Raw genomic sequence first — 16,431 nt, 5'->3', positions numbered from 1 at the left:
AACCCAAGTCCTCTAGCACTTCTATCTTTGATTTATTAAGCTCCCCAAATTTGTCAAATATTGTAATCAAATCTTCATTTGAAGGGAAAGTGGGACCTTGGCTAAAAGTCAGGAGAATGGCTGGACCACCTCTATTAACTTCCTTGTGTTTGGCCTCAGTATGAGAGTAAACATTAGCACTATCAAGTGTACCAAAATTTTCAGAATCTCTCTCTCATGTTCTCTTCCTGGAAGCGTCAAATTCTCTTCTTCTCCTAGCTTCCGTTTTTTATGTTCAACTTTACCTTCGGTCTCCTTGGTCCCTTCAAAATGTTTATTTCCCAGCGGCATAATATTCTTGGGCTCCGTGTATTAGGAGTCTTTGGTTGTTATATTAATGTTGTTGTAAAGCGTAATGTTGACTTACGTTGCTGAGTGGTAATACTGAGTTGTAATGCTGAGTTGTATAGTTTAAGTTAGCGACTTACTCGTTTTATGTTTTTGTCTATAAATACTTACAGTAGCTTCTGTTACGTTTCTCTATTCTTTTAATTATAACATAAAGAGGACTCTGTTTTTTAATTTGTTTTCATACAAGCTCCAGAGCAGATTTCATCTTCTATTTCTCATACAAATTCCAGAGTACATTTTATCACCGTGAATGATGATATCTTCTTTTGACCAGAAGACCTTTCTTCTCCACGTTGATCACTTGTTAATTATCGAAGAGGAAGAACATCGATCTTCCAATTTTTGCAAGCTCCGAATCTCCGAACTCCGAAGGTTGCCACTGTCGAATCCTCTGAATCCTTGATTCCCCGAAGTGTCGTTAAGTAACGAGTCGACTCGCGAGCTTCTAAATCGAACCATGGTTCGCTCGAGCTCGACTTGTTAACTTAAACAAGCCTAATTTCGATTTTGAATTTGATTCAAGATCAAGATAAATCGAACTGATCCGAGCTCGAGCTACTCATGAGTTGGCTCAATTCGATGCCACCCTTACTTGCGCATAGTAAATCTCAAATAGAAAAAAATTATAAGAAATTTTCTTCCAAGCAATGAGGAAACATGAAGTTTCCTGCTACATCACGCGAGTTCTGCTTATATCTAGAATCTAGGAGAATGAGATTCCTACTCCCTTCCGAAATGGTGGTAAAAATATGTCTAACTTGTAAATCGCTCTATCTTGCACCCTTCCCTTTGTTCAATCTAATTCTATTGTTCGAAGTTTGTGTCTTTGTCGAACTTAGAGCCCGACATTTACCTTTACTTCCATCTCTACATTTCTGAGAGCTTTTTCCAAAGTAGTCATGGCCTCTGCAACATTTGCCAAGGCTCCAATTGCATGGGCATTGAAGGCTCTGGATTCACAGCACAAACACTTTAAAGAACAGTAAAAGAAGTGGCTCCGTAAATAACAATAATAAAGTAACAATTATAGAGGTCATGGAGGCTGGATTTGCATTCCCCATAGGTTAGTTGCACCCAATTTTTTTGACTCTATAAAAAGTTTTAATAATACACTAACAACATTACACCAAAAATATTTTAGTCTTATTTCTTTCAGCAATTCCAATTTTGAGAATCACTAAGGAATAGAATTGTAAAGGTTGTTATAGGAGGGATTTATTGACACAAGATTAACTATCCAATTCAGAATCATTGAATTAAATCCATTAAATGAAAGATCGAATATAAATAAGGGTGAAGAGTTTATCCACAATATACACTATTAAGAAAAGGCTTATCATCACAACAAAAGGTAAATTTCATAAATAAACTAAGATACAAACATACACATGGCCCATGCCAATAGGGAGAGCAGAGCTAACAATAACAAGGTCCTCATGAGCATGGGCAGTGCTATGTTTTTAATGCTTGTGTTTATATGATATTTTTGCCCTTTATTTATTCTTATATTTCTTTTGTTGGATCTATGTGTGTTGTTTGGATTGCTATTTTTCTTTATGTTTTTTATTTTTTATTTTATTTTAGTTGTAGAAATAGAAATCTCATTGTTTTCTACTTATTTGCATATGTAGCTAACAATTGCTCTAGTCCTAGTGTAGTCATGGATACTTACTTAACTTCACAATAGTCTAACTACCCTCAAACTACTAATGCAATAGAAGAGAGCTCGGGTGATTGTACCCAAAATGAATAATAGGACAATGTTATTCAAAGTACAAAAAGAAAAAGGATTGATCTGAATTCAAATAAATCTCACTTCCAAATAGTGCAATAGTACTAGTAGAGTGACATTACATATGAGTCGACATTTGAAATGGTGTCCTAGTAGAAAAGTAACAATGAGAAAAAAATCATAAACTTTCAACCATTAGGGTCTAATATGAATCAAAGCTTAGTTGGCCATCTTCTTATGATTTTGGAGGCAAATATGATCAAACTAGAAATAGATTATTCATTGCTCGTTGGATTTTTATACTTAAGCATTCGTTTATGATAGTATAGGAGAGATTTATTTATTTTAAAAAGATGATAAATGTGAATTATGAAAAAGTATCTTGTAAAATTATTAAGGAGAGTGCAGAGGTGTATGAGACAAAAAAAATTGAAACTTTATTAAAAGATATTAAGAAGATAAGTAAAAAAAAATTTATATACATGTGTTATTGTGTTAAACACCTAGCCAATACTACCCAAAAGACCGGCCTGTTAGGAGCGGAAGACATAAGTACTTAACCCAGGACCATAACATCACACCCCACCTTCGCGAGCTGATGACCACGGCGGCCCACTCTAGCGACACTGGCCAGACCCGGGTTAAGTTCCTATGGCCTACCAGTAATTTTAATCTGGCTTCTAGGTCGCCCCCTCCGAGATTCGAACTCGCGACGTAGGAGCCCACTCTAATACCAAATGTTAAACACCTAGCCAATACTACCCAAAAGACCGGCCTGTTAGGAGCGGAAGACATAAGTACTTAACCTAGGACTATAATATATTACTAGGCATTTCATCAATAGCAATTGGAAGCATTAAAAAAGAGTGTTGAGTTTTATGCACGTTTCTTCTCCTTTTTGTGGTGTTGACATAGCAGATGTTATTTATAAGTGTTTAAAAGATTAAAAATTTTAAAATAAAATATTTACTATATCAGTTTATAATGTTGCATATAATCATGTTTATTTAAAAAATTTAAAAGATAATTTTCTAAAAAATAGGAAATTTTTATGTTACGGGAAGTTGTTTCTTATGCATTGTTGTGCTTATATCTTTAATGTACTAGTCCAATATGGTCTTAGAAAAATTAAGGATATCATTGAGAATATGAGCGAGAATGTCGAATTCATTAATCAATATGAGACAAGACTTCAAACTTTTCTCTAAAATTATGCATCAATTACAGCTAAGTGCAAAAGGTTAGTCATTGATTTTCCAATTTGTTGGAACTGTACTTATGACTTGTTATCTCGCTCATTAAAATTGAAAGATTTATTTTCTAGATTCAAAGATAGAGAACCAACTAATTATTATTTTCCAACTTCTGATGAATATAAAAAGTTTGAAATGGTGTGTGAGATTCTAAAACTTTTTAATGTAGTCATTGATATCATTTATGGGAGTGACTATCCTAATTTCAATTTGTACTTTAGTGAGATATATATGGTAATGAATTTTCATTTTATGAATAAAAATGGTTTCATTAGGACAACGATTAGTAAAATGAATGGAAATTTTGAGAAGTATTCAGATGAACGTAACTTGTTGATGATTATTGCTTCAGTTTTGGATCCAATGGTCAAGTTAAGGTTGATTGAAATCGATTTTCCAGAGATATATTCTGAAGTGGAAGTTAAAATAAATGTAAACTTAGTTCATCATACCTTTTTTTAGATTTATGATGAATATATAGTCATGGGTAATGTGGGAACTAGTAATGGAAAGACCATTTCGAGTATCGACTCTTTCGGTGTTTCATAAGTTATATGTTTAATTTTTCATCAAGTTTAGGTTGGTCAAAGTTAATGACTTATGTGAAATAGTAGTGAACTCACCAAAATTGAAATTGAATAATTATTTTTAAAAAATGTATCTTTGTGATGAGACTTCACAATATAATTTTGATGTTTTATAATTGTGGAAAATGAATAACTTCAAATATCGAGTACAATCTAAAATGACAACATATATTCTTGTAATTCACATATCCACAATAGTCTCAGAGTTTACCTTTAGTGTTAGTGGTAAAGTGATAGACCCATTCCATTATTTCTTTGCACTAAAGACAATTCAAGCTTTGATTTGTAGTGTTGATTGGATTATGGTTTTTCATGTTAAGATAAAAAGGTGAACTAATATTGGATAATTATTTATTATGATACTTTTCTTATGAATATCCTAGTTTCACTTAATAAGTTTTTGTTTGAGGATTACATCACGTAAAGATAATGCTACCCATTATATGATTTTTCAACTTTTTCTCATCTTGGTAATTTAATATTCCCCATTACGTAATTAGTAGTGGAAAAGTTTTTTTTATTAGACAATAATAAATTATATTCTTTTATTTTTGTCATAGGTGGAGACTTTGTTCGTGTGATTAAAGGAGAATCAATTTGAAGCATTTAGTATTCTAGCTTGAAAGGAAGGAGCTTAAAGTTTTTCTTTCGTTTTGGTTCATGAGGAGTGAGTTTTCGTTCTTAGAACCAATTCACTTTTTGTGATTGTAAACAAAAAAAAAAAAAAATTAATTTTTTTTTAGCTTAATTCTTAGTTCAAAGTTTTTGTTTGGGTAATCCATTAATATATGTTTTCGTAAATGATGTCAGATCATTGTTTCAATATTTTGCACTAATGCACTTATACAAAGGAGGACTTACACCTGCTCAAACGGGGATAGATGGTCTTTTCATGGCTATGAAACGCCCCCCCCCCCCCCACATTTACAAATTCATGCACTTCAAAGATTATGAATAATAAATTGACTATCATATGTTTTTCTTCCTCCAAATCCTGCTCATCAAGTGATGGCATCCACGCCAGTCGGGCACAAACCCAGATAACATTTTTGGATTCGACTATGAAGCCTTATTTGATTCTTAACCTGCTAACTTGAGTAGGGACTATATACCCATGCCAGAGACTCGTATTCCTGACCTCATTAAAAACTCCAGATGCAGTTCAGCTAAAGGATCAATCTACATTAACCTGAAAACTTACTAAAGAGTTTTGTTGATTTCATACTTCTTTTAACTTAACAAAACTGACAGACAAATAATATAAAACACTACCTATTAAAGATATAAAAGAAAAGTTCTATTTCTTTTATTGGTTATATTGAATTCTCAGTTGAATACAGAGTTTGTGATGATAACATCAAGCTTAATTAGCCAAGAGAAGGAAAGAAATAGAACCCAATTTGGATGCATCACACCTAAGATGATGAAAAAAAGGGAGGGGAGGGACTTCAAAATTGACCACAGAAAATCATATTATATGGCTGAGGCTGACTTGTCTTCTGAAGATGCGTGCAAATTCTTGAAGTTGAGAATACCTGTGAGGCCTCTTCCCCTGGCAATATGCTCCAGCTCCTCCAGTTTACGCTTAAGACGTTCTACTTCATTTGCTAATTCTTCATCTTTTTGTTTCATTGCCTACACAAACAGAAAAGTTGTTCTCATAGTCCAATAAGAAGGTACTAGGCTTACGGGAAAATAGGTATTTGCTAAAATGCAAAAAGATGTTGGATCCTCAACAAATGCTGCAGTTCTCCTTAGGGTACGAAAAGTGGCAACAAATTTCTTATAATGCATACAGTGTAAGAACAAAGTCAATGATGACAAATGGAGCATGCATTTGTCAGTCACAATTTAATCGTTTTTCAGTCTTCCTCCTAAAACCACAAAAGCATTTTACACTAGAATCATGTGCAAGCTCAGTTAGGATGTAACAAAATTTGCATAACAAAAAAAGTGACAAATATGAGATTTCACTGTATCCAACTACAGATGTTCATATTAGTTATGCAAACATCTCTAACTCCATATAATAGCAATAAGCCCAACTGATCATCTGCAGCCATGGTTCTTCATGAGTACTAAAGCAACTGACACAATACAGAATGAGGCAGTCACTCATCAGTAAGTAAGAAAGAACATTCATGAAAGCCTACCCAGAATATGCTATACACCCAAAATTAAAGTCCTAAAAAGTTCAGAATAAACCATTGGTATGTACTGAAGTGTAAATCTAGTAAATCGACCCAAAGAATTTAAATAAAAGTCTAAGCTACTAAATAGATCCAACCTTTAGCTGCATAGGCCAGGCTATCCTTTTCTATGAAGGTAGTTTTCAAAGGTAGTAGCATGTTTAAATTATTAAACCATTACCGATTTCCTGAACTTCATGTAGGAACTAGTTTGGGTGCCGAGATCATTTTGTAAGTGAGCCTATCCCCAGTTTCAACCACAACTGCGAGTAACTATAAGGACCTTATAGAAGGCTTTAAAAGTAAAGCCACAATTCAGTACCAGTTTTTGAGATGACAACTGCTTGCAAAAAATTGGGAAGCACCAATAATAATCAGATGCAATCATTTTGTACATCAACAATTATTACCCTAAATAAAAACATATGCTATTCTAAGGAGTCAGCTGAGAATTCAATGGCAGGAAAACTGATTGAATCAGCTGCAAGGGTTGTCCAGTTTCCTATACAGCTGGGTGCAAAAATCTATCATCGTCAGTGATAGGGGAAAATCTATCTAGGACTGCAATAGAATGCAAAAAAAAAAAAAAAAAAAAGGAAACTAAATAAGAAAGATGATCTCATTTACCTCTAACTCTTGCTTGCGTATTTCCTCCTTGCGAGCTTCTGATCTAGCACTTCTTTGAACTTCAAAGATTACAGCAGCTCCTCCAACCTATTTGTATAAAGAGATTAGTAGCTGAATTGGAAGAATAATCTCCAATAATATCCAGAAAGTCCATAAACTCCAATAATAAGAGGACTCAATGAATATGACTTGAATAATCTCAACATACTAATGTAAATCATGAGGCAAAGTAGTTATGAGAGCCTGAGATGCAGAATAAAAAAAAAACAATAGTAGTTAAGAAGTCCTACTGAGAAAATGAAGACTTCCCCAATGAGATCTGCAGCAGCTTGAACTGCTTTCTCCTCATTCAAAGGGCGGATTTCAACATCAGTTGCATGACCATAAAGGCGTCTTTGCAAGTTTGTGGTGAAGCGATGGTTTGCCTGATATTCCAATAATTATGAAGAGGCATAAAATAAGACAATCATCAAAAGAAGTAGCATTCGATTAGTGCGATAAGAACTACTCTCAAATCATTAGAAAATGAAACACAACCAAAGGACTAACACAAAAAGCACTCTCGCCACAAAACAGTCAGCAAAAGAAGTGATATTCTTATCATCACAGATTCCGAGAGGTGCAGTTTCAGATGGCGTCGATCCATCGAACGCCCACACTCAAATACAAGTTTTAATTATACTTAGCATTAGAAAACATGACAATAACGCAATAAAAAAATGTGAAGGTTAATGACATAGATTACAAGATGACCTTTCTTATTATCAAAAGAGACCGAAGCTTAGGTTAATAATCAGAGAAAATATTAAGCGAGAAAACACGGCACTAGTGATTTACTCTGCATAACCTGATAGTTTTATCTTAATTCTGACAAATGAACAGTTAAGGATTTCTGTGAACCTTATAGGAAGAGCTGGAATATGAACAGTTAAGATCATGAGAATAATGTATTTAAAAACGCGAATCCTGAAGTCGAGAAGAAGATGAACATTCCCTTTCAGTTTCAATCAATCTGAATCCTCATATGAATATTCCTCACTACGATCAATCAACTAAATACATTATCAAGAGCAAATCAGGAACAAGAGAGAAGTCAGACGGCACCGAGAGACGATTTTAGCAAACTTGAGACAAGGGAGAGAGAGAGAGAGAGAAAGGTGCAGAAAGCTGGAACCTGAGCGAAATTAATAATGAACTGCCGGAAACTTTGATGACGGCCGGCTTGCTGTTTGAGCCTATTAGCGATGGGTTTGCTGAGAGTTTTTAGAGCTAGCGTTCCAAGTTTCACAACAGGAAGAACCACCATAATTCTGCCGCAGTTGTCGTGGCGCGTGAAATGAAGAACACGTCCGAGCTCTGTTCGATATTAGTTTCTCATTCTCCGCGTTGGTTGGTCCCTCATCTCCCTTCCATCCTCAGCAGCCGACGCTGACCGCGCTCGACAGTTGACGCTTGCTTGCGGTTCAGGCCAAATCAACCAACTCGGTATCGGCTTGAAAGTCCGGTTCGCTTTCCCAGCTCTCTAATAAGTGTTACATTCTCTAATAAGTGTTACATTTTGTTACCCTCCAAATATTATATTTTCTAACGAAAGTAAATTACTTAGAATTTTACCCCCTTTTATTTTGTCCATTCCAAAATCGGGGCAGAATCATCATTCCGGCAATTCCCTCGTTCTCGCCATCAGAAATCCGCGATCCGCGAGAAGTAAAATGAAATGATGAAAGCCGTCGATTGGTTCCATATAATCAACGGTTGAAAGTTTACTTTATAATCACGCGCGGATTCAAAGCTGGCTTCTCCCTATAAAATGCCTTCGAGCCTCCCCTGCCTGTTCTATTGGAAGGCAGTATCTCTCCGCCGACTTCGTATTTTAGTGTTTATTGTCAGATAAACAGCTCTTACTTGTCCATTACAATGGCGCGCACAAAGCAGACGGCAAGAAAATCCACCGGTGGCAAGGCCCCGAGGAAGCAGTTGGCTACGAAGGCTGCGAGGAAGTCTGCACCGGCCACCGGAGGTGTGAAGAAGCCCCACCGCTTCCGTCCCGGAACCGTCGCTCTGAGGGAAATTCGCAAGTATCAGAAGAGTACGGAGCTTCTGATCAGGAAGCTTCCTTTCCAGCGTTTGGTCCGAGAAATCGCGCAAGATTTCAAGACGGATCTGCGTTTCCAGAGCACGGCAATTGCAGCTTTGCAAGAAGCGGCGGAGGCTTATCTGGTTGGGCTTTTCGAGGACACCAATCTGTGCGCTATCCACGCCAAAAGAGTCACCATTATGCCGAAGGACATTCAGCTGGCCAGAAGGATCAGGGGAGAGCGTGCTTGAGGCGATTGTAGTTCAATGTAAATAAGTGAAGCTTAGGATGGGGGATGGATGGGTGATGGATGTTCTTCTCTGTCTTGCGTGTTTGGTCTGTTTCTTCATTTTCGGAGGTTTGTTAATTAGATGAATATGCTTCTGAAAGTGCGGTTGTTCGAACGAAGAGTTTGTGTTGTATCAGTTTTGATACTTTTCTATGTTATGGGAGTTTACTTCACTCGTAGTATATATTCTGATTGCACGTTGAGGAAGCATTCTATTCTGGTGCAAGGTTTATTTTACGTTGAGAACAGCGGGGATTTTCGAAATTTAGGTGCAAGCTTTCGTCGAAAGCTTTCAAAGATCCATGGGCAATTTTCGGCTATTCCAGAACACTTAGAGGTAAAAAGCATTGTCTAATGCTTTCCTTTTCAGTGACTGATTAGGATTGGTGTGTCTGTATTCGCTATAGACCTAAAAGGGGTTCGATCGCAGGCTGGCAATTAAGAGGCCCTAAGTTATTTTTCTTCGTGTCAGTTGATAGATTTCATATTTTGACACGAGAACTAGGTTAATTATAATAGAATAATCTTTATAATTGTATTATAGGTAGTTACTTATCGGTTTTCAAATGAAATGAGCATTTATTGAATTTGGCATTAATCATTGTCGATATTACATATTTCTCTCTCTTGAATTATATTTCATTATTTTTTAGTCTTATTTCTTCCTGAAATGTTTTTTATAGATTCAATTATGGAATTTCAGGAGAATTTGGGTGGAGAAGAAGATATTTACCAAAATGCCCTTAGTGAAATGGAGGTAATTTTTAGGGTAAATCGTTTTAAAATAAGAAAATCATATTTAAAGAAGAAGAAGGGCGTGAAGCCAGGGGAGTGTAAAGAGAAGAGGAGTAGAGACCAAAAGGGAGGACTTTGACTGGAAACAGGGGAGGACCCGAGAGGAGTTCCCCCACCACTGTTCGCCGGCCAAGACCTTTCGCCGGCCAAGACCTTTCGCCACCGTCGTCCACCACCATCAGGCAACCGAGAACAGACCCGAGGAGAGCTCGAGAGAGTCTCCGTCGCGGCGAGTTCGACGCTGCCATTCTTTGCTCGCCAGGCCGGGAGGGGATCCGAGAGGGCTTCTCCGGCGCCACTTCCGTTTTCAGACCATCCTCCGGCGTCGTTTACATATTCCGACCAGTCCCGGAGCCATTCCGACTCTAACTGAGACTCGAGAGAGCCGGTTAGAGAACGTCAGCTCTGTTTCGCTCTTCGCCGGACATTACCTCCGGCCGTCGGCTTCTAACCGTCGTCGCTGGCGTCGTCTCTACATCCGGCCACTCACTATTGCTACCTGACGCCACCAATTTCCGGAAATTGCAGCACCCGTGAGAACGAGTTGCTGCCCGAGCGAGAGGAGGAAGAAGGGGAGTAATTCGTCATTATTGAATTTAATTTTTCATATAGTTTGAACTTAGGTTTTGAATGTTAATTGAATCTGATTTGATAATTAAGGTTTATTTAAGATTTGTTTTCTTGATATTTGATTAAATTAGCTAATTAGGGTAAGATTATAATTGAGGTTGGATTTTGGTATTTTAATCCGATTTCTGTCTTTAACTCTAGGCGCCCGAGAGGGGCTAGACGCAAGGATTGAGAATCCGGATTCGTGGTTACGTGGCGCTCGAGAGAGGCACGAATCACGATAAAATCAAGTGTTGACGTTTCCTGTTGTGTAAGTAGTTAATTAAATTATTGCTTGATAATTTAGGAAGTAGTTAATTAAATTATTGCTTGATAATTTAGGATATAATTAGTATTTAGTTCAGATTAATTCATCATATTTGGTTAGGCTAGTTGACTGAAGAATACAAAAAATTCAATCCTCCCTGTGGATATGACCCTCGCTTACTGCTAGATTACATGAACGATTCGTACGCTTGCGAGGTATTAAAGCCGATGTAACTAAAATGGTACATCAAGTTTTTGGCGCCGTTGCCGGGGAGGCACGTATTAAGCGTATATCTTTGTTCTCCATAGTCTTAGGTTAGATTTTATTTTATTTTATTTTTGTTTTTATTTTTATTTTTTTATTTTTTTTGCTTTCATAATTTTAGTTTGGTATTTTTTTATGAAATTATTTTTATTTCTTCTAGTTAGTTCATATTTTTAGTAGCGAGTTTGTTAGCTTAATTTGATAGTTCATTTTGTTTCTTTTTGTGTTTTTATGCACGGGCGCCGCTCCCTAGGTGGACCATTAGCTCCCTTTGTTGAAGAGGTAGAACATATTTGTAGGAAAACACCCGAAGTCAAGTTAGGAGCTACCATGGCCAATCAGGGCGAACCATTACAGTTACCTGCAGCAGGTGACCGTAGAGCCCTGAGGGATTATTCTATCCCATCCCACTTCACATCACCTTCTTGCATTATATTGCCACCCACTACTGCCACCAGTTATGAGTTGAAACCGGGTGTGATCCAACTCCTCCCTACATTCTATGGGTTGGATAAGGAGGACCCATATTACCACATCAAGGAATTCTTAGATATTTGTGCAACTTTTAAATTCCAGAATTTCTCAGATGACTCTATCCGGTTAAGACTTTTTCCATTTTCACTTAAGGATAAGGCCAAGTCTTGGCTTAATTCCTTGGAGGTGGGCAGCATTACTTCATGGGACACGTTAGTCACAAAATTTTTGTCCAAGTACTTTCCCATTCAGAGAACTACAGCCCTCAGGAGAGAAATCTCCAACTTTATGCAGCAGGAGGGTGAACACTTTTATGAGGCTTGGGAGAAATGGAAGGATTTGATTCGTAGGTGTCCGCATCATGGGTTTGAGAAATGGCATTTAGTGCAATACTTTTATCAAGGTCTTACACCCCAGGTTAGATCCATGGTAGACGCAACGAGTGGTGGGAGTTTGATGGGTAAGAGTGCTAGTGAGGCGTGGGACTTCTTTGAAACGTTGAGTGATCAATCTCAGCAATGGGGTTCGTCATTTAATGTTGATAGGAGATCCCACGAAACCAAAAGAGGGGGTCTCTACGAGGTTAGTGAAACACCTATGCTCATGGCCAAGATTGAGGGGTTGACTAGAAAAATTGATGCCCTTATGGTGTCCAAGAGTTCACCTGCTCCTAACCCATCTACTGTCTGTGCCATATGCTCTGGTTCATCTCATCCCACACAAATGTGTCCATCTAGTTCATCCTACCCAGAGCTCATTGAGGACTTGAATGCAGTCCAAAATTTTCATAGACCAAACCGGAACGATCCTTTTTCAGAAACATATAATCCGGGTTGGGCTAGGCACCCAAATTTCTCATGGTCCAAGGGCCCACAGGTTGGGGGTCCTCCAGGGTTTACTCAACCCCAAGCTCCGCGCCCACACTTCACCCAACAACCATTGATTCCACAAAAACCTTCACTTGAGGATACACTTCAATTATTCATGCAGAATACACAGTCCTCCATTGCCAAACTTGAAATGCAAGTGAGTCAGTTGGCCAGCCACATGAGTGAATAAGCACAAAATAGACTCCTGAGTCAAACCATTCCTAACCCCAAAATCACACATGAGAGTGAGTTGAGTTCCAAACCCCACCATGAGCAAGCAAAAGCCATAACCACCCTTAGGAGTGGTCGTGAGTTGAACAATGGGGTAGGGACCACTAAGTCTAAGGAGTCAAAGGATGACAATGGGGACACATCATTGAGTGACGAACCTCCAAGTTCTCCACCAACAACCAAGCAGATCCCTAACCAAGTCCCACTAGCTCCTTATCCGCAGAGGTTATCGGGCCCACCTAGGAAAGGAGATAGCATGCATGAAACGTTGGAACTGTTTAGTAAGGTTCACATTAACATTCCACTTCTTGATGCTATTAGGCAAGTCCCTGCCTATGCCCGATTTTTGAAAGACCTTTGTACACAGAAGAGAAAACAACATGTTAACAAAAAGGTCTTTCTTACTGAGAATGTAAGCTCAATTCTGAAGCACAACACTCCTCCTAAAGTTAAAGATCCTGGATGTCCCACAATTTCATGTGTCATTGGTGAACATACCATCCAGAGAGCTCTTCTTGACTTAGGAGCAAGTGTGAATTTGCTTCCTTTCTTTGTGTACCAGCAATTAGGTTTGGGGGAATTGAAGCCTACCCCCATCACACTTCAACTAGCTGACCGTTCTGTCAAGATACCACGAGGAATAGTTGAAGATGTTTTGATAAAAGTGGACAAATTTTTGTTCCCGGTTGATTTCATTGTTCTTGATACAGAACCAGTATTCAATGTGACCAACCAAATTCCTGTCATCCTAGGACGTCCCTTCTTAGCCACATCTAATGCTATCATTCATTGTAAAAGTGGTGAGTTGGAGTTGTCTTTTGGAAATTTTAAGGTCTCATTGAATGTATTTAATGCCGGGCACCACCCACTTGAGTCTGATGATCTGAGTCCTGCATTTAATATAGAAACTGTTATGCTTGATAACGAATCCACTCTTGAATCTTTTGAGTCTTGCATAACATCTTTAGACATGGACTATTTTGATGAGGAAACATATTTCCGAGAGGTTAATTCTTTACTCAATTTTGTACCTCTATTGGAGGAAGCTTATGAGGTTATCACAACTGATCATCCACAGGATCTTCCTCTTGACTTAGACAAACCTCTCGAAACTTCCAAGCTAGATCTTAAGCCACTTCCTCCCAAGTTGAAGTATGCGTTCTTGGGGCCCATGAACTCATTACCAGTCATTATTTCCTCTGATTTGAGTATTGAGCAGGAGGAACAATTGACTGAAGTTTTACAAGCACACAGAGAGGCATTGGGGTGGACTCTTGATGCCTTAAAAGGGATTAGCCCCTCCATATGCATGCATCGTATTCATTTGGAGGAGGGGACTAAAGCCTCACGTGAGATGCAACGTAGGTTAAATCCCTATATGCTGGAGGTTGTGAGAGAAGAAGTCATTAGGTTGCTTGTGACAGGAATCATTTACCCTATTTCCGATAGCACCTGGGTGAGTCCAATTCAAGTTGTCCCTAAGAAAGGGGGGATAACAATAATGAAAAATGAGAGTGGTGAATTGATTCCCACAAGAACTACCACCAAGTGGCGTGTCTGCATTGACTATAGAAAACTTAATTCCGTCACTAGGAAGGATCACTTCCCACTACCTTTCATTGATCAGGTACTAGAGCGATTGGCCGGCCACAATTTTTATTGCTTCTTAGATGGATACTCCGGCTACAATCAAATTCCCATTGCTCCAGAAGACCAGGAAAAGACCACATTCACGTGTCCGTTTGGCACCTATGCTTACAGACGCATGCCTTTTGGTTTATGCAATGCACCCGCCACTTTCCAACGGTGCATGATGAGTATTTTTTCTGACATGATTGGTGAATTTTTAGCGGTCTTTATGGATGACTTTTCTGTGTTTGGCTCTAGTTTTGATACATGTCTGTACAATCTTTCACTCGTATTGTCCCGTTGCATTAAGTCCAATTTAGTCTTGAATTGGGAGAAATGCCACTTCATGGTGAAAGAAGGAATTGTGTTAGGACATGTAGTGTCTGAGAGGGGTGTAGAAGTGGACAAAGCCAAGGTTGACCTAATTACCAATCTGTCACCACCTACTTCTGTGAAGGGAGTGCGTTCTTTCCTTGGCCATGCTGGGTTCTATAGGCGTTTCATTAAAGACTTTAGCAAAATTTCTCGTCCTTTGACGAATTTACTTGCTCAAGATGTTGCTTTTGCCTTTGATGATGCCTGTATTCATGCTTTTGAGACACTGAAGAAATGTTTGTCCACTGCACCCATTGTCCAACCCCCTATTTGGTCTTTGCCTTTTGAGTTGATGTGTGATGCCTCTGACTATGCATTGGGGGCTGTTTTGGGGCAAAAGACAGATAAAATGCCTTGTGTCATTCAATATGCTAGCCGAACTCTTCATGATGCTCAATTGAATTATACTACCACTGAGAAGGAGTTGCTAGCTGTTGTGTTTGCCTTGAACAAATTCAGATCATATCTGTTAGGGTCAAAGGTTATAGTGTTCACTGATCATTCTGCTTTGAAGTATTTATTATCCATCAAGGACACTAAACCTCGCTTGATTAGATGGATCTTGCAATTGCAAGAATTTGACCTTGAGATTCGAGATAAGAAGGGTTGTGAGAATGTTGTTGCTGATCATCTATCTAGGATATGTGTAGTACCTCAGGAAGGATTCCTTCCTTTAAATGATTCCTTCCCTGATGAACAACTTCTCCAAGTATCCCAGTTGCCTTGGTTTGCTGATATAGTCAACTATCTTGTAACTCATAAGATTCCTGATTATTGGAGTAAACAAGATAGATTGAAATTCTTTTCCCAAGTCAAACATTTTTTTTGGGATGACCCTTATTTGTTCAAGGTGTGTTCTGACCAAGTCATTAGGCGTTGTGTACATGAGCAAGACTTTGCCAACATTCTTGAATTTTGTCATTCCCACGCATGTGGTGGACATTTTGGTGCTAGAAAGACCGCGGCTAAAGTCTTGCAATGTGGTTTCTATTGGCCTTCATTATTTAGAGATGCCCATGAGTTTTGTCAGGTGTGTGATAAATGCCAACGAACTGGTTGTTTGTCTAGGAAGAACATGATGCCTCTTAACCCCATTCTTATTGTTGAATTGTTTGATGTGTGGGGTATTGACTTCATGGGTCCTTTTCCTGTCTCGTTCGGCTATCAATACATCCTTGTTGCTGTTGAATATGTCTCTAAATGGATTGAAGCTATATCATGTAAGACAAACGATCACAAAGTGGTGGTAAAGTTTTTAAAAGAAAATATCTTTAATCGATTTGGTACCCCGAGAGCGATCATCAGTGATGGGGGATCTCATTTTTGTAACAGAGCATTTGAGGCCTTATTGAAGAAATATTCCATCACTCATCGGGTGTCCACTCCATACCACCCGCAAACTTGTGGTCAAGTGGAAATCTCTAATAGAGAGATCAAACGGATTTTGGAGAAGACGGTTCGCTTTGATAGGAAAGATTGGTCCACTCGATTGGACGATGCCTTATGGGCCTATCGAACCGCTTATAAGACTCTTATTGGGATGTCTCCATTTCGCCTAGTATTCGGCAAAGCATGTCATCTACCTGTTGAGCTTGAGCATAGAGCTTATTGGGCCATTAAGGCTTTAAATTTTGATTTAACTCAAGCGGGTGAGGAGAGAAAGTTGCAATTGAATGAGTTGGAAGAGATACGTCATGATGCTTATGAGAATGCCAAACTGTATAAGGAGCGAACAAAGCTTTTACATGATAAATCTATTTTTCGCAAGTCTTT

General features: G+C 38.4%; 3 protein-coding genes and 1 non-coding gene across 4 annotated transcripts; 2 read left to right on the top strand and 2 right to left on the bottom strand.

Moving 5' to 3' along the window:
- Positions 1-3,666: 3,666 nt before the first annotated feature.
- On the top strand, positions 3,667-4,294 carry LOC137959915 (uncharacterized). The gene is made up of 3 exons (XM_068807330.1): positions 3,667-3,807; positions 3,955-3,964; positions 4,161-4,294. Exons 1-3 carry the CDS (start codon positions 3,667-3,669, stop codon positions 4,292-4,294), a joined length of 285 nt encoding a protein of 94 aa, XP_068663431.1.
- A 991-nt stretch (positions 4,295-5,285) lies between these two features.
- LOC137957837 (uncharacterized) lies at positions 5,286-8,172 on the bottom strand. Its single transcript, XM_068805209.1, has 4 exons — positions 7,953-8,172; positions 7,069-7,203; positions 6,779-6,865; positions 5,286-5,597 (listed from the first exon to the last, which is right to left on the bottom strand). Exons 1-4 carry the CDS (start codon positions 8,082-8,084, stop codon positions 5,436-5,438), a joined length of 516 nt encoding a protein of 171 aa, XP_068661310.1. The 5' UTR covers positions 8,085-8,172; the 3' UTR covers positions 5,286-5,435.
- A 435-nt stretch (positions 8,173-8,607) lies between these two features.
- LOC137954907 (histone H3.2-like) lies at positions 8,608-9,328 on the top strand. The gene has a single exon (XM_068801799.1). The coding sequence runs from the start codon at positions 8,696-8,698 to the stop codon at positions 9,104-9,106; it is 411 nt and encodes a 136-aa protein (XP_068657900.1). The 5' UTR covers positions 8,608-8,695; the 3' UTR covers positions 9,107-9,328.
- A 2,487-nt stretch (positions 9,329-11,815) lies between these two features.
- On the bottom strand, positions 11,816-11,922 carry LOC137965201 (small nucleolar RNA R71). The gene has a single exon (XR_011116026.1). It is a non-coding gene; the product is annotated as a small nucleolar RNA R71 (small nucleolar RNA).
- Positions 11,923-16,431: the final 4,509 nt, after the last annotated feature.

The sequence above is a fragment of the Aristolochia californica genome, unplaced genomic scaffold, assembly GCF_029961685.1.
Source record: "Aristolochia californica isolate CCGP_79_NKW_82.1479 unplaced genomic scaffold, dmAriCali1.0.hap1 SCAF_1, whole genome shotgun sequence".
In the NCBI taxonomy this organism is placed as follows: Eukaryota; Viridiplantae; Streptophyta; class Magnoliopsida; order Piperales; family Aristolochiaceae; genus Aristolochia; species Aristolochia californica.
This window is presented reverse-complemented; position numbering and strand designations above follow the sequence as displayed.

Coding starts and splice junctions, on each gene's coding strand:
- LOC137954907 (XM_068801799.1), top strand. CDS start 8,696: ATGGCGCGCACAAAGCAGACGGCAAGAAAATCCACCGGTGGCAAGGCC.
- LOC137957837 (XM_068805209.1), bottom strand. CDS start 8,084: ATGGTGGTTCTTCCTGTTGTGAAACTTGGAACGCTAGCTCTAAAAACT. Junction 7,204..7,952: donor TCATTATTAATTTCGCTCAG/GTTCCAGCTTTC, acceptor TTGGAATATCAG/GCAAACCATCGCTTCACCAC. Junction 6,866..7,068: donor GGGAAGTCTTCATTTTCTCA/GTAGGACTTCTT, acceptor TTATACAAATAG/GTTGGAGGAGCTGCTGTAAT.
- LOC137959915 (XM_068807330.1), top strand. CDS start 3,667: ATGAATGGAAATTTTGAGAAGTATTCAGATGAACGTAACTTGTTGATG.